This window comes from Liolophura sinensis, unplaced genomic scaffold (genome assembly GCF_032854445.1).
Source record: "Liolophura sinensis isolate JHLJ2023 unplaced genomic scaffold, CUHK_Ljap_v2 scaffold_14, whole genome shotgun sequence".
NCBI lineage: Eukaryota > Metazoa > Mollusca > Polyplacophora > Chitonida > Chitonidae > Liolophura > Liolophura sinensis.
Genome location: NW_027017953.1, coordinates 1,012,510 through 1,031,780, shown reverse-complemented (window position 1 = coordinate 1,031,780; position 19,271 = coordinate 1,012,510). Strand labels below are relative to the sequence as shown.

At 38.8% G+C, this 19,271-nt stretch overlaps 1 protein-coding gene across 1 annotated transcript; it reads right to left on the bottom strand.

The window, feature by feature from the left end:
- Positions 1–490: 490 nt before the first annotated feature.
- On the bottom strand, positions 491–14,576 carry LOC135481238 (UMP-CMP kinase 2-like). The gene is made up of 6 exons (XM_064761070.1): positions 14,079–14,576; positions 10,111–10,257; positions 7,848–7,985; positions 5,576–5,652; positions 4,570–4,666; positions 491–3,967 (listed from the first exon to the last, which is right to left on the bottom strand). The coding sequence occupies exons 1-6, from the start codon at positions 14,202–14,204 to the stop codon at positions 3,929–3,931; spliced, it is 624 nt and encodes a 207-aa protein (XP_064617140.1). The 5' UTR covers positions 14,205–14,576; the 3' UTR covers positions 491–3,928.
- Positions 14,577–19,271: the final 4,695 nt, after the last annotated feature.

Genomic DNA, 19,271 nt, shown 5'->3' with positions numbered 1-19,271 from the left:
GGTATCATTTGATTGTACAGTCATGCCATGGACACAGACTAACCCTCCAAGGTTATATCACCTAGTCCAGCTAGCACTTGGTATGACTAAATATTTATGATTAAGGACCTACAATGTACTTTAGTGTTGAGACATGTATGTCCTAAAGGCAAGGTTAAATGATACGGGCAGTCAGAATTCTTCTCTTAAATTGTAGAATAAGAGCATTGTATTAAAACCTTTGTTAGTTCGGGAGGATAATACCGAAACAAAAGTTTTCTGTCATTTCCAATTTTGCCTGGACTGATTTCATGCAAGAACACTTGACGTCACCCATCACTGACTAATAGCAACAAACGATGTCATACTTTCAAACGGGCATGACATCATTCCAGCGTAACAGCGTACACGACGTCATATCAGCCTGATTCATTGTCATATAAGGAATATTACTACGTCACATCAGGAAAATTTTACAGAAATTACCGAGAATTTTGTTTCTCAGGACTCTTTATTTGCAGGGGTTAAATAGCATTATTCAGGGCAAATTTTTTTTTTTAACCGTGGCGCTAGCTATATTCCATAGGGTATCCTTCGTATCAGTCAAATATCTCAAACCTCCCATCTCTTTCGATCGGTGGTGCTAGTTATATTCCATAGGGTATCCTTCATATCAGTTTAATATTTTAACCTGGCGTCTCTTTTGAACTGTGGTGCTAGCTATATTCCATATGGTATCCTTCGTATCAGTCAAATATCTCAAACCTCCCATCTCTTTCGACCGGTGGTGCTAGCTATATTCCATATGGTATCCTTCGTATCAGTCAAATATCTCAAACCTCCCATCTCTTTCGACCGGTGGTGCTAGCTATATTCCATAGGGTATGCTTCATATCAGTTTAATATTTTAACCTGGCGTCTCTTTTGAACTGTGGTGCTAGCTGTATTCCATAGGGTATCCTTCATATCAGTTTAATATTTTAACCTGGTGTCTCTTTTGAACTGTGGTGCTAGCCGTATTCAATAGGGTATCCTTCATATCAGTTTAATATTTCAACCTGGTGTCTCTTTTGAACGGTGGTGCTAGCCATATTCCATAGGGTATCCTTCATATCAGTTTAATATTTTAACCTGGTGTCTCTTTTGAACGGTGGTGCTATCTACATTCCATAGGGTATCCTTCATATCAGTTTAATATTTCAACCTGGCATCTCTTTTGAACTGTGGTGCTAGCTATATTCCATAGGGTATCCTTCACATCAGTTTAATATCTCAAACCTGGCGTCTCTTTTGAACTGTGGTGCTAGCCGTATTCAATAGGGTATCCTTCATATCAGTTTAATATTTTAATCTGGTGTCTCTTTTGAACGGTGGTGCTAGCCATATTCCATAGGGTATCCTTCATATCAGTTTAATATTTTAACCTGGTGTCTCTCTTGAACGGTGGTGCTATCTACATTCCATAGGGTATCCTTCATATCAGTTTAATATTTCAACCTGGCGTCTCTTTTGAACTGTGGTGCTAGCTATATTCCATAGGGTATCCTTCACATCAGTTTAATATCTCAAACCTGGCGTCTCTTTTGAACTGTGGTGCTAGCTATATTCCATGGGGTATCCTTCATATCGGTTTAATATCTCAAACCTGGCGTCTCTTTTGAACCGTGGTGCTATCTATATTCCATAGGGTATCCTTCATATCAGTTTAATATTTCAACCTGGCGTCTCTTTTGAACTGTGGTGCTAGCCGTATTCCATAGGGTATCCTTCATATCAGTTTAATATTTCAACCTGGTGTCTCTTTTGAACTGTGGTGCTAGCTATATTCCATAGGGTATCCTTCATGTCAGTTTAATATCTCAAACCTGGCGTCTCTTTTGAACTGTGGTGCTAGCTATATTCCATAGGGTATCCTTCATATCGGTTTAATATTTTAATATTTTAATTATTTGGCGTCTCTTAAGACTGAAGTAGCACTTTAACCGATACCTCAAAGTATACCAGTTTTTCCCAACAACAGGAAAACAATCAAAAAAAGGTATTTAGGCAAGCAGGACAGCCTGTAGACAGTCTCTGAGGCGAGGGTATGGCACTAAATCACAAAGCAAACAAGGCCCTGTTGCAACATGGATTGACACTTGACCAAACCTGACAAACAGGTCAATCATATTTCTCAATAAGAGATATGACTTTTGGTCAGCTCTAGTCTCCAGCCTTGTTTAAGATTACCAACAGTTTCTACACTTCTACAGAACAAACCTGACCTATGCCAGGTTCATGGACACTTGGGAGCAGTTCTGTAATCAAGCTCTCTGACAGAATATACCCATTCATGACTTTACTCATACGCCGATATTCGTTTTAAACTTTAATATCTGTTTTTACCATTACAAGAGTTTAAGCCATTCTAAATATTGGTACTCAAGGACACTGCACTTTTTTCACAGTGGTCAGGATAACAGGTAGAGAAAACCAGTCTAAATGATAATTGAGACACATACCTGATGTCGGTTGTTCGGCAGCTTTATTTCAGACAGCTGGAGGACGGTTACCTCTACACACCTGTTATCCTGACTTATCATTATCCACAAAAGTGCAATTTTCCACCTTTCCTATCATTTCCCCGCTTACATAAATACATAAATCAGGGTATATTTGCAATTTATATCGTGTAATGTCAAATGTCAACATAAGCACATCACACTGTTCATACAGGTCAAAGGTCAACTAAAAATACTTGTTCCATGACTAACACATTTAGAATTCTGGCCTACATACACTCTACATGTAGACAAACACATACATTCAAGAAGTAGTCCTGAGCTCAAAAGTGTAAACTTTTAATGATCTGCCTCGTTAAGTAAAGTGATTCCAACAACTGGGTATCATTGCACAAGCCATTATCAGATGTGACCTCAATATTAACATACCTTCTACCAGAAATTGCTTAGGTGAAATAAACTTATTTTATGTCAAGTCTAAATCTACAGAGTATATAGCAACATGCAATTATATGTTATGGTTGTCACATGCAATACGTCAGATGGAAAATACATGTACACCTTAAAAGAACAGACCTTCATAAAATACTGTTTTCAAGACTTTTTTTAAATGCAAATAAAGACCGAGGCCATAACAAGATGAAGCAGTGACGTCACAGATTCTTTTTAGCTGCTAAACAACCTCTGGCTGCGGAGTTTCCACATTCAACCTCACCACGACTTGGCTGTTGTATTACTGCCCGGGTGGTGTTCAAAATATAACCATTCCTTCATTCTAGGTTTAACATGAATATAAACCTAACATTACATCCCTATTAGTATTTAACGCGGAAATATGGAAATACAACACTTGGATCATGTTTAAAGCCTAAAAAGAATCTGCATCAGCCTACTTAATAGGCCTACAGCCTATAAATGCTATCCTAGAACATCAAAGTTTTTTTTCCATTTTATTCACTGCAAAAAATAAAATGTTTATAGGTGGTATGCTCCTTTAAGAAAACAGGAGGCAACAAGTACTGAATTCTGTACCAAAAAGGACTTAAATTTAAAAAAAAAAAGTGAATGCCTTAATAATTAGCCACACAAATATGTGGAAATGCTTAATTTATTTGATTATTTCTTTATATTGTGTTATAGGCTGCAGGATCAGAGTATAGATGTAGTCTAACAAGACTCTTCCTTGGTCACCAAAAGTTGGAAGATGGAGGCCAAGTATCTCGGTTCTATCCCAATCCCTTGTTCTATCATTCACAACAGTAACTTAAAACTTAAAAACAAAGACAACTGAACAATACCATTAAGCCTATCCCTTATCAAAGTTTAAAAATCTACAGAACAGAATTCAATTTCCCACGATTTGAGCTTCTAATACACGATAAAACAGTTTTATTTATAATTGCATCAGATTTGTTGGATGTTGTGTGATGTTGACAGGTGCTTCTACGTTAGACCTCCAAGAACAGCTTCTTCACATCAGCAAATACCTGCGAATACAAGAAAATACCACAATCAATGGAAATACCCATGTAGTATTAGAGAAGGGAACATAAGACATGTGGTTCCAGTCACCACATACGCACTTTCGGCTATCACTCAACAATAAATACCAGGTCCTGTAATTCTTCAACTAGTTGACATATTTGCAAGGCGTTTATTCAAGCATATTCGGAAGGCATTATTCTCTGTTCACCAGTAAAATTATCCTTTTATTCAGCCAATGTATATTTGTCAATTCAACCAATGTAGTTTTGCTTTGAAAATGAAATCAAAAATGTGCATAATTTGCACTAAAAGTTTTTAATGAAATCATCTCTGGATGATTCTAACCACATTTTTTGGATTTTCTGAGCTTTGATTTTGTTTTTTGGGTAGGGCAAAAATGAAAAAAAAAATTACTCTGTTGCCTTTTATTTGTTGCACACATTAATTGTTACTGTATGTACATAGGTTTGACTGTGAAGAAATCACTACATTTTTATGCAAGTATCTCTGTTAAATGAGCACGTGGATTTGAACTCGTGATCCTAGATAGTTCATTACCTCCACACAGTTTGGCTAATACTGAGTAGGTCAGATATTTACTCACCTCTTCCACATCTCGTTCAGCATTGATTTCTCTCACTAAACCCTGCTTCTTATAATGTTCTATTATTGGCATTGTTGCATTATAATATGTTTGTATTCTGAAAGAAAGTGCAGAACAGCCTGTCACTTTAAAACATAAATAAGCTGATCATAAATGGTTTATGCAGTTTAAAAACTTTCCAATTCCAAACAAAAATAACAACTCTGTTGGCTGTATTCGACTATATACCATTCAGTGCATACATAATTTAGTATGATCTCATCTCGAAGCTCTATTCATTTTTGTACTACTCTTTTATAGATCCTCCTACTTGTAAATTACAAACAACAGTCATCCACATTCTATTTCCCCCACACCTGCTCAGATCTTGTTATCATGGTTACTCAGTATTTATCTGACTGATGTCCATAGCCTTCCTCAAGCCTCCTTCATTTGTATAATACAAGTAATTGTTAGGTTTATGGGGGAAGGAAGCCTAAACACAGCCCCCTCGGGGAAGCTACAAACTGTTACTTTCTGGTAAATGCCCAGTTCTTGAGAGACTTTCTCGTGCCTAAGCCCACTGAGCAGACTAGAGACAGAAGTCTTGAGCACGTTACCAGATCCACAATAGAAACCACTGTTTGTTTTTTTCGGGTTTAATGTCACTTTAAACACTTTTCGGTCACATGACAACGCTGACTCTTTGTTGCAAGTCAGAGCCAATACGGACATGTGTACTGCCTCAATGGAACGCAAAGCCAAAGACACGCGTCTCAACCTGCCACACTGTATTGACACCAGGAAAACCAGTACTTGGTCTGTTCCTCTTACACCAAGTGCCAAGCTTGGTACTGCCACCAACATTACCCATATGACTGATTTGTAACTGAACCCTGGGTGCACCGATCAGGAGGCTTTATCCAGTACACCACAGCAGCCAGTGACACCTGGCTGAGGGGAACCAAGCCTCCTCTTGAAGTTCTGTATCACTACATGACTCCTCTTGAAGTCCTTCACCACATACCTCTTTTTTAGACTCTCAAGGTTGTCATCAGAACGCCCACTGGTCTGTCCTCGGTTCAGACACCTGTTTACACACACCTGCGGGAGACAGTAGGCAGGTACATATAAATACAACATACATTTGTGGACATACATAAAGTAGGGGTCATGTTTGACAAATATTACCTGCTGTCAGGTATAAGTACGATCACTGGGCAGCGTTCAGAATAGACCGTGAATGTCACACAGTACCACAGCCACAAGTATGATCACTGGGCAGTGTTCAGAATAGACCGTGGATGTCACACAGTACCACAGCCACAAGTATGATCACTGGGCAGCGTTCAGAATAGACCGTGAATGTCACACAGTACCACAGCCACAAGTATGATCACTGGGCAGCGTTCAGAATAGACCGTGGATGTCACACAGTACCACAGCCACAAGTATGATCACTGGGCAGCGTTCAGAATAGACGGGAATGTCACACAGTACCACAGCCACAAGTATGATCACTGGGCAGCGTTCAGAATAGACGGGAATGTCACACAGTACCACAGCCACAAGTATGATCACTGGGCAGCGTTCAGAATAGACCGTGAATGTCACACAGTACCACAGCCACAAGTATGATCACTGGGCAGCGTTCAGAATAGACCGTAAATGTCACACAGTACCACAGCCACAAGTATGATCACTGGGCAGTGTTCAGAATAGACGGGAATGTCACACAGTACCACAGCCACAAGTATGATCACTGGGCAGCGTTCAGAATAGACCGTGAATGTCACACAGTACCACAGCCACAAGTATGATCACTGGGCAGCGTTCAGAATAGACGGGAATGTCACACAGTACCACAGCCACAAGTATGATCACTGGGCAGCGTTCAGAATAGACCGTGAATGTCACACAGTACCACAGCCACAAGTATGATCACTGGGCAGCGTTCAGAATAGACCGTAAATGTCACACAGTACCACAGCCACAAGTATGATCACTGGGCAGTGTTCAGAATAGACCGTGAATGTCACACAGTACCACAGCCACAAGTATGATCACTGGGCAGCGTTCAGAATAGACGGGAATGTCACACAGTACCACAGCCACAAGTATGATCACTGGGCAGCGTTCAGAGTAGACCGTGAATGTCACACAGTACCACAGCCATAAGTATGATCACTGGGCAGTGTTCAGAATAGACCATGAATGTCACACAGTACCTCAGCCACAAGTATGATCACTGGGCAGCGTTCAGAATAGACCGTGAATGTCACACAGAACCACAGCCACAAGTATGATCACTGGGCAGCGTTCAGAATAGACCGTGAATGTCACACAGTACCACAGCCACAAGTATGATCACTGGGCAGTGTTCAGAATAGACAGGAATGTCACACAGTACCACAGCCACAAGTATGATCACTGGGCAGCGTTCAGAATAGACCGTAAATGTCACACAGTACCACAGCCACAAGTATGATCACTGGGCAGTGTTCAGAATAGACGGGAATGTCACACAGTACCACAGCCACAAGTATGATCACTGGGCAGTGTTCAGAATAGACCGTGAATGTCACACAGTACCACAGCCACAAGTATGATCACTGGGCAGCGTTCACAATGTGTGTCACATATATCAGTTGGATCTTCATCTCTTGACAGTACATGAAATTGGAAATGTGTTTCGTCATCATACAAGTGGATAGGAATATTATCTGGCTTTGAACCTGAATCACCGGGACAATAAACAACAACTAGCCGGCTTGCACTGCTTGATTAAACCACAGCCTAATGGCATTTCTAGTTTAAATGTAGACCAGAAAGTTCAGGAAGACGGACAGTTGTGCTTTGATCCTTTCAAAAGCACTCTATGTGGCTTCCTGTGCGGTAATTCATGCTGGTTACAGAGACACCTAGCACTCTGACAGTATATGTAAATTCCCTATATCATAGAGCTGCACGTGCCACGTGCCTTCAAGGGAGGTAACTTCAATGTTAAGGACTGACACTAGCCATTTTTACAGAGACTTTCTGCAAATTGCATGAGACATCCACGCGCTTTATCAGAACTAAAGCTGTAAAAGCTAGCAACCATGGATAAATATAAAACCATTTTTTGTTAACTGGATTTATGTTTTACTTGCTGCTTGGAAAATTTTGGCACCATAATGAAACACATCTTCTTTGTTTAGCCACAATTTTAATGCGCTCAGGTAAAACCTCAGATGTACTACATGAAAATGAGAGTTCACAGTTAACACAAGCACACTTCATCACACTGGATTTCTTACCTCCTCACTGCAGTTGAAGAAAAGGACAAATTTAACAAAGGCAACATGTTTCATTTCTTTCTCCCAGCCAAATAAGTTGTTTTCGTTTCGAGGAAAACCATCTATTAGGAAGTTCTGTTTGCCGCTGGTTTCCATAGCCTACAAAACCAAGAACAATTCACCTAGTGGATGCACAGCACAAGCTTGACCAAAGACGACGAAATTTTTGTTGATCTTCTTGGTGCTTTTGTACTCAAAATCATTTCCCTCTAACAATGGTTGATATCGTTACAAAATTACTGGAAATTGTTGGAATTGATTGGCCACTGAGCATTCAGTAATATGAAAAGAATGAAAAGTCAGGGGAAAGCCTGCCACTATGATTTCCAAAAGTGTCTGAAGTGTGTCTTATGTAATGATATCATAACTAACTCCTTGATGGCTTCTCAAGAGTTCACTATGACATTACCTGCCACCATTTCCTACTTAGGTGTGGTAACCTAGATACCAGAATACCTGACACTTCCTTCATACACACTAAAATGACGGTGTTAGCAGGTTTATAGAACTGAAAGCAGTGAGCAGGCATCAAAGGCCTGATACACTGGAGCATTGGAGGCCTATTGTACAGAGTGAAGTGGCTGTCTATTCAAGGTCTCGTTACAACAAAACCCCTTGCTGGAGTGTCTGTGAATAGGACGATCATGCCTGAATGCTCTCCGGGAACCTTCCCTACCACCATCCCCCCAACCCCCAGCGTGGCCAGACATGTCAAGTGTGCCCACAGCAAATATAGAAACTGCTAAATACCATCATTACGCCGAGTGAGTTCAATTATTTCATTCTAACCTGCCAGATATATCCACAACTTAACACCATGACGGATAAACACCTTAACACAATACTATTTTTGCCTGTTTGCTGCACAGATAATGTATCAATGAACGGTATAACACACAAGATCTACAGATAACGTCAACTATGTTTGGTTTCAACTTTACCATTCAAAGTAAACTACAAAAGCTTAAAAATATCTTCTCAGCCTTTATTTCATCTGCTTTGTTCCTTGTTGCCTCAAATGGCAAGTAACCAATTTATTTACAGTTTTCTTTAGCATTTAGGAAAAGTGCTTGTACAGATTTGAACGCATGGCCTACTGTATACTTAACAGTACACACATACATGTAGGCTAGGAGGAGGCTATACATAATGGGCTTTTATACTTCCCCTAAAGACTGGCAGCTGTAAACAAACTGATTGTGACAAAGCCACTCCAAACAATTTTCACTTAATTTAGTTCTAAAGAACCTACAAACAGAAGTGAACCTCTTCAGTCCTTCCTGTAGTGAAGCAGGAAGCTACTGGGTAGGATGGGAGTCCCTCAAACTGTTGACTATTACAAGGTTCATAGTGCTTAGTGTACAAGTTCAGGTACAAAGATATGTACATGAACTACAGGCAGCACAGGGTCTATGGGGGGCACGAAATCACCAGAGTTCTGACTGGGGGCGCTTGCGTATATGCCTAAGTTGGGGTTAGAATCCTGGCAATACACTGCCTTCGCCCATGAACGTTGGGCGAATGAATCATTTCCTTCCTCCAACTTTTGGTATATGCGCGAGCGCCCCCTCGTGGAACTAGCGTGAACCTGTGTCTCTCTTAGGCGCTATGGCTCTGGGCAATCATCATGTTTGAGGAAAGACAAAAAAATAATCCCCACACTGACAAAGATATTCCGGTACAGTGTATCCTGGAACACGTACCTTGTATGCTAGCCTGTAGACCTCACTCAGTTTCATATCACACCATTACCTCCACAGACATCCACATTTTCTCTCACCTTAGTATGTCTCATGAGGAGCACTTTATCCCATCCCACTTTTACACCCTTCTTTTCTATATCACTTCATTTTATTTTAAGCAAGTTATAGAGCTCTCTCTGTTGGTACAGAAATTAAGGCAAAACTACCATTTCATACTGATAAACAGACGCAAGCGTCTCAACTTCTGAAAGAAGACTAAGATGCTATGAAATTAGGACTGAATTCCTGTATGGAAAATATTTTACAATGAAAAGATGAACGTCTTCGAAAAACCTTTTCTTTGTTCTATTTGATTTGACTTGATTACTATTTAATGCCACACACAGGAATTTGGCAGGTGGAGGAAAAAGGAGTGATCGGGGTAAAGTACTGACTTTCGTCAAGTTACTGATGAGCTTTCCCACATGTGACTTACGGATATGTATTCTCCTGTCCCCTATGTCGACAGACACAAATCTCACCCTTTTAAGGAGCGCACACGTGATCTCCACTGGAACGATGGAGCCATTCTGGATATGTGTTTCTATGATGTCACCATACTCCGATCCTGGTTTTTGTCGCTCCGCACGTAATAACTCACCCGCCGAGAGGTGGACGAAGCCTGGTCCCTGGTCATGGGAAGAGAAATGAGGAAATCTAGCAACACTATACATACATTCCATTTACACAAACTAAACTCTGAGAAATGAGGAAATCTACCAACATTATATATATTCCATTTTCACAAACTAAACTCTGAGAAATGAGGAAATCTACCAACACTATATATATATATTCCATTTACACAAACTAAACTCTGAGATATGAGGAAATCTACCAACACTATATACATTTCATTTACACAAACTAACCTCTGAGAAATGAGGAAATCTACCAACATTATATACATTCCATTTACACAAACTAACCTCTGAGAAATGAGGAAATCTAGCAACACTATATATATACTCCATTTACACAAACTAAACTCTGCGAAATGAGGAAATCTACCAACCACTATATATATATATTCCATTTACACAAACTAAACTCTGTGAAATGAGGAAATCTAGCAACCACTATATATATATATTCCATTTACACAAACTAAACTCTGCGAAATGAGGAAATCTAGCAACCACTATATATATACTCCATTTACACAAACTAAACTCTGCGAAATGAGGAAATCTAGCAACCACTATATATATACTCCATTTATACAAACTAAACTCTGCGAAATGAGGAAATCTAGCAACCACTATATATATACTCCATTTACACAAACTAAACTCTGCGAAATCAGGAAATCTAGCAACCACTATACATATATATTCCATTTACACAAACTAAACTCTGAGAAATGAGGAAATCTAGCAACCACTAACTATACATGCACATTCTACTGACAAAGTCTTAGTAACATACACTCTTAACTTCGGACAATTACATGGTTGGTAGTTAAGTGGATGAAGTAGATCCTAGAACATACATCTTGTTATCATCTTCTACATGAGAAATCTTATGTTTATGAGATACAGTACACAGTGTACCTGCCAACATGTTTATGAGATACCGTAGACAACAGGTTTATGAGATACAGTAGACAGTGTACCTGCCAACATGTTTATGAGATACAGTAGACAGCGTACCTGCCAACATGTTTATGAGATACAGTAGACAGTGTACCTGCAAACATGTTTATGAGATACAGTAGACAGTGTACCTGCAAACATGTTTACGAGATACAGTAGACAGTGTACTTGCCAACATGTTTATGAGATACAGTAGACAGTGTACCTGCCAACATGTTTATGAGATACACTACACAGTGTACCTGCCAACATGTTTATGAGATACAGCAGACAACAGGTTTATGAGATACAGTAGACAGTGTACCTGCAAACATGTTTATGAGATACAGTAGACAGTGTACCTGCCAACATGTTTATGAGATACAGTAGACAGTGTACCTGCCAACATGTTTGGGAGATACAGTAGACAGTGTACCTGTCAACATGTTTGAAATACAGTACAGTGTACCTGCCAACATGTTTATGAGATACAGTAGACAGTGTACCTGCCAACATGCTTATGATACAGTACATGGCGTACCTGCCAACATGTTTATGATACAGTACACGGTGTACCTGTCAACATGTTTATGAGATACAGTACACAGTGTACCTGCCATCATGCTTACGAGATACAGTACACAGTGTACCTGCCAACATGTTTATGAGATACAGCAGACAGTGTACCTGCCAGCACGTTTATGAGATACAGTACACAGTGTACCCGCCAACGTGTACGCAATACAGCCATACTTCTTTAGACTTAAAATGTACCATACAAACTAGAAATAATCAAACTAATATTTATTGTCAATTCACATATAAATAAGATAAAATAAGAGAAAAATAATATACAAAGTTAGTGTGATCTTTTATTTTGTCCCTAAAAAGCCCGCTATTTCAGAGGGTGATTGTATATATGTCTAGTATGTGTCTATTAACAGCCCTAACACTGTACATGTCCAGTAACAGCCCTAACACTGTACATGTCCAGTAACAGCCCTAACACTGTACATGTCCAGTAACAGCCCTAACACTGTACATGTCCAGTGACAGCCCTAACACTGTACATGTCCAGTAACAGCTCTAAAACTGTACATGTCTAGTAACAGCCCTAACACTGTACACATCCTAGAGTAGTGCAACACGTACCACTTAATGTTCATTTCATTAAATTCCCTACCTTTTTCTTTAAAAAAAAAAAGTAAAAAAAACACTTCCCCGCTAACCAAGCCTATTTAGTTTGCATGACCTTCCACATATAGCTGACCTGCATTTCCAGGAAGTGACTAACACCTGCTATTTGTTGTGGTGGATAGGACAGACTGTTACCATTAATGCTAACAGTAAATGTTTATTGTAGAGACATCCACTTAACAGATTATTCACTATGGGTAGGTATAGATCATTGGGCTACATTTAGTTCCACAGCATGGCAAATACCCAAAAAAAAAACAAAAATAGAACCTACTGTTAGCAGAGCATTATAAATGTTTTGCTATTTTTGTGAGTGTCCAAAGAAGCAATTAATAGACACAGCCCTTGAACTGGTGAATATATGAGGGTTATGAAGTTCAATGAACAAGTGTATAAACAGGGTACTACCTGTACATAAAAAACTGTGACAAACAGCTGTTCATCTACTAGATGAGTGGGGGTTAGGGCATCTCACTAGCTCAACACTGGGTTCACTCTATAATTAATGCAACCTTCGTTATTGATTCCAAGTCATAACCAACAAGCAATTTTAAATGCCATTTACAATCACCAAGTAACACTTTAAAGTTTCTCTAACAATATACCGTGTCTTCATTGTTTAATGTTATACATGCATGTACCCTCAGAGATTAAGAAATATATAGAAATTCAGGATTTTTATGAGATACATATAGGTGTTAAAACTTGTGACCCTAGTAAATAAAGAGAAAAACAATGACCTTCCCAAACTGACAGTTGCCATATACAAATACTATGTTCTAGAAAGTTTAATTCCAGTCACAATAAATATCGGAATGACATCGGGGCCTTAAATAAAAATAAGTAAATAAAACACAGAAAATTCATATGTGTTTTTCTAAAGTGCAACTGAAACTGTTTAACGCCTCAGATGTAGTTATATGTTTTATTCCATGTTTTCTGTGCATCAGCATCTGTCTGTGTGACTGTTTACATGTATGTCACTATACAACCTGCTGACAACTTCGTTTTCATTTTGTTTTATGCACGCTTGTGCACTTTAGATTACGATTTTTAAATAATTCAAGGACGACAGAACACTAGCTGTGATGTATGATGGTCAACTCATTTGATATATCACCTACATGAACACGCTAAGTTTGGAACTGAAATCTGACGTTCTTTTAGCCAAAGAGACTGATACTGACTCAGGTACATGTATTTCCTATTCTCTGTGTTGTGAAAATGCAACAGAATCTGTCTGACTGAGCTGTCAAATGTTACGCTGACACCTGGTGTTACAGCCTGTTTTTGTCACAAAATCTAATGTCAGACACATATAGGGCACATAATACTTGATTGTTTAGTTCCCATCACCTGTTGAAATTTTAATCCCCCCCCTCCCCATGTACTGGAACTCATTATTTTATTTTGTGCCATAAAGGTGACATTTCATAAAGTAATGTTGTCATCATAATAATTAAATGATAATGAAATTCTTCCGCTTCCTGCATTATTTCTCAAAAAATACTGACATGGGAAGCAAGGAATAAAGTGTCATTAGTTTAAGAAAAAACAATGACACTGTTCATATTTGACTACAAGACAGTCCACCACACTCGTCCACTTTTACTGCTAACTTTACTACAAACTAAGAGATAAAACCCTAGATAGATATAAGTAAGGTCAGTAAGATGTACCTGTAGCTGAGTGATTTTCTCACACTGGGTGCCTTTGCCTGCCCCTGGACCGCCCAGTACAAACACAACATTGAACTTGAAATCGCCTTGGCCTGAAGACATTTCCTTCACAAATTGTTGATACATGTAGCCCTGTAGCTTTGGCCGAACTGGGCTCACACACAGACTCGCCGGTCTAAATACCACGTTGGCCAAAGCCCTACCGGCCGCAAGACAAAAAGCAGGTCTACCAATGATTGATTTTTTTTCCCAACGAACCACTCGGGTGACAGCTGTAATCAAACACGCCAACCACGGGTCAAAGGTAACGTCTATCGCAAAAAACTATCATCTACCAATATTTTTGCTACACAACCGTTAACGGATGATTTCATCACTGTTCACCAAAATGGACTAACCGACCAAGAAACTTCCAGGTAACCGATTTCCACAGAAAGCGAAAGTTTCACTGCTATTTCCTAGACAATGTGTCGTATTTCGCACAACGTGCTTTCGCGCTTCCCTTGATTGACAGATACTTCCGCTCAACATGCGCACTGGGGACTTCCGTCGTCTAGTTGCTCGGTACAGAAAAATTCAAGCTGCGAGCGCCAATGTTGCTGTTGGAGATCGATGGTAAGTTTGTGGTTTAAGTGCAGTATTTCGGAAATAACGAGTCCTATATTTGACACAGAGAAATGTTTTTCAACGACAGAAGTGTTTACAGAAAATTTTACCCATGGTTATTGTGAGAATTTGTCAGAAAGTAAAATTTTATCTGTATTAGCAGACGGTTGTTGTCCATGCCGACCGTATGGGGCCTTCGGATTACAAACAGTTTCATATGTTTTCCTAATGTTAGCGTTTTAAATGTCCGTTAGACTGCACGGGGTATTTAGGTGTGTTGCAGTGTCATCATTATTTCGCCTAGAGCACACTTTTTCATTGTTAAAAATGCCAAACTGTTGCAACAAACTTGGCGCATTTTGACGGTTGACATGTCCCTGCCTGTTTTGACAGCCATGCTACACCCTACACACCACACCTCTTTCACAAATAAACGGTTGAATACCTTCATGTTTATATATGATGCACAATGAAAAGTTCTGTAATGTTAATGATGTCGTTGCGTAAAGTAAAACTTGAAATGTGTGTCCATTTAGCTGGTTTTTGATTCATATTGAGACGTGAAAAATGGTTACCATAGTAAATTGTTAACTTTGCCGAAGATCATAGCTTGAGGTGGGATTTCACCTGTTGCCTGAAGACTTCATATTTTCTTAATTAGTTGCATCATTTTCTTGTGCCAATTTTTCATACCCTTGTCAAGCTATCTAGTGTAGATATATTTACTAGAAACCTACTGAATCTTTTTGCGTGAATTCAGCGAGCTAAATGATCTCCTTCCTGATTTAACATTCTGACCTGTACCTTGTCGGTTGACATTTAGTCAGCCTGCAATGCTTTTGTATGCACACTAGTCCGCTCATGCTCATACATCAGAAGCCAGGCTGGGTTGGGAAGACGTATACCCACAACTGGATTGTGGGTTTCCCCTGGGCACTGACCAGTTTCCTCCCAACACAATGCTGAAATATTCTTGAGTACAGTGTAAAACACCAATTCAGTAAATAAATAAATAACTGGCTAAGGTAGTAATGCAATATTCAGCTGTCAGCAGCTCCACGATGCTATTGTAAGTGATATAGATTCAGATGTACTAGACTGATTACATGTGTGGAAACAGAATATTATTTTCCAAATTTTCTTATCCACCTGTTTTGTTTCGTTGCTTTGGGGTGACTTAAATTACCAAGTATTGTTGAAACCTGTTAAATACATGTTTTACAGTTTCTAGTGTATTATTTAATTATGAATGACTTGCTCATTAACAAGAATAGTAGTGGTGAAGGTACCATTCGAAATACTATATCGCAGAAATATTATACTGCAGTTAGATACATCGATATGACCAAAATAAATTTAGCCTTTTTTTTTTCAGTTGATAGGTAGTTAACAGAACCTCTGTTCTGATCAGACCCCTAGCTAGAAATCAAAAGGGACAGGGTACATTACTCAAAATGGGGCTGGGTGGCAATTTCCTCTACCTATCTATATAAATCTATAACCATTGTGCCAGACCAAAAAGGGACGGGTTGCACATTTTAGAGGTAGACTGCAACACCCTTCTAAAAAAGCCTGGCTAGGGGTTTACACATGGAACACGTGTCTTAACTGCCAAAGGCATACAAATGAATGACCTGTAAGACTGATCCTATTACTTACAGTATTAACTATTTGCTTGTGTGGCATGAGATTATTTGCATTCTTTGACATAGATGTATTTCATTCTGACCAACATAATACCACTGGTGAGGTCTTGGTTGTTAGACTTAAATGTGTAATTGCAGATTACTTTTATTCTTTCATAGAGGTTTTGTGCCAGTTTATGTGTTCACACAAATTTCTGCTGATTTCTTTCTGTCCAGAGTGCTAATTTTTATTGTTGTTAGACAGAACATGTGCACATTGTTATGATGGTCATTTGTTGAAATTCAGCGTCAAGTCAGGGTTATATTTTGCACGTGTCAAGCATCATCAAGATGTTTAAAATTAAACACCATTATATATGATCTTAATTATTGATGTATACAATGTTTTTAATTTCAGTGAATATTACATCTCACCATATAGTTGACTTTAATCTGGGGTACATGTTTTTGTGATTGTCATTGAGACATTTAATGTGAAATCATGCCAATTTTCATTTTTTAATAAATGAAATAATCTAGAGTATTTCACTTAAAGCTAAGCATTTTTCAATTGACACATTTTTCCTGACTTTGTTGGTTTCATTTTATAATGCCATTTGATTTTTTTTTTTTTTTGGGTTGGTGAAATTTGATTAATTTTTGATCAGAAAATCATAAGTGTTTGCATCAAAAGTTAAAGTTTATGGTGTTTATATTCTTCTAAAAGTGCTGTGTTATAAACCAACAATTAGATGATAGACAGTAAATCTGTGTAAGGCCTGAATAACATTTAAATAATATGCCTTGCTTGCATGTGCAGTGTGCTGTTTTGAACGTGTAAACCCAGAGTAGATTTGTTGTAGGGAGGCCTCGAAGTAAGGAGACCCGAGATCAAACCAGGGTCGGGTCATACCAAAGACTTGAAAAATGGTACATGTTGCTACCTTGCTTGGCACTCAGCCCTGAGAGTTTAGAGCAAGGAAGCATAACTGGTTGGCCCAGTATCAGTATAATGTGATTGGGTGGAGTGTTGTATGCCTGGTCTCTTAGACATGATACTTCAGTGACGGCAGCACTTTGGTGGCATGTACTCGCCTGCCACAAGAAGACACAGCATATGTACACAGACATTTAATTACTCGTCATATGACTGGAAAATTGCTAAGTACAATCTTTTGTAGAGAAATTGGGTATATGAAAAGATAAGCTGTAAGCAATTGGCAGGATTGTAAATGGTAACATTCAGACAAAATGAGTCTTCACACACATTTTTTACATGAAAATTCTGAAATTTGTAAATTTAAACTGTGAGACCAGTTTAATAAGTTTTCACAAGAAAACTTTTCATTTGCCTTTCAGCTCAGTTCATATTTTAGATTGTATCATAATTAGTACATGTATTCACATTGCATGGTGGATACACACTCTCTGCTCATATATTCATATCCCGTGGTGAATGGACGGTTACCAGCACATCGACAAATGCCTCCACCCCTTCCTTCCCCTGCTGCATGCCCTTAATCCTACATCTAGATCTATATACATGTATTATTAATTAGTGATCTCTGCAGGTGCAAATTGTGATTAGTATCTAATCTGCAGGCTGTTAGAATTTCCATTGTTCAAAGTTTTCCAGTCATATAAAGATGCAGTAGTCTTGTAGTTTTATATTTGTAATTAAGTATACAGCCGCATGACAATAAGAATGCGAAATGCTTCCCATACCAAGTTTTCAGCTGTATGCTGTGACATGTTCTGTACATCTGCATTTATGTGGTGTAGATGGCAGAGACTTACCGTACCATATACATGTATATGCCATGTAAACTGTGTCAGTTGATTGGACGTGAGCTGTACATGTATGTAGGCTAATGTAGATGACAGACTTACAGTACCATATACATGTATGTAGGCTAGTGTAGGTGGCAGAGACTTACAGTACTATATGTATGCCATGTAAACTATGTCAGGTGAATGGACGTGAGCTGTACATGTATGTAGGCTAATGTAGATAGAAGAGACTTACAGTACCATATACATGTATGTGCCATGTAAACTATGAGGTGATTGGACGTGAGCTGTACATGTATGTAGGCTAATGCAGATGGCAGAAACTTACAGCATTATATATATATGTCATGTAAACTATGTCAGGTGAATGGACGTGAGCTGTACATGTATGTAGGCTAATGTAGATGGCAGACTTACAGTACTATATATATGCCATGTAAACTATATCAGGTGATTAGACATGAGCTGTACATGTATGTAGGCTAATGTAGATAGAAGAGACTTACAGTACCATATACATGTATGTGCCATGTAAACTATGAGGTGATTGGACGTGAGCTGTACATGTATGTAGGCTAATGCAGATGGCAGAAACTTACAGCATTATATACATGTATATATGCCATGTAAACTATGTCAGGTGAATGGACGTGAGCTGTACATGTATGTAGGCTAATGTAGATGGCAGACTTACAGCAATATATATATGCCATGTAAACTATGTCAGGTGATTAGATGTGAGCATGTAGGCTGATGTAAATAGCAGAGACTTACAGTACTATACGTATGCCATGTAAACTATATCAGGTGATTAGACATGAGCTGTACATGTATGTAGGCTAATGTAGATGACAGACTTACAGTACCATATATATACATGTATATGCCATGTAAACTATGAGGTGATTGGACGTGAGCTGTACATGTATGTAGGCTAATGTAGATAGAAGAGACTTACAGTACCATATACATGTATGTGCCATGTAAACTATGTCAGGTGAATGGACGTGAGCTGTACATGTATGTAGGCTAATGTAGATGGCAGAGACTTACAGTAATATATTTATATGCCATGTAAAACATGTCAAGTGACTGGAGAATCACGTTTGACTTGATCACAATTGCATGAGGTACATGTAGTGCCTCAGTAAATGCCATGTACAGTTCATTT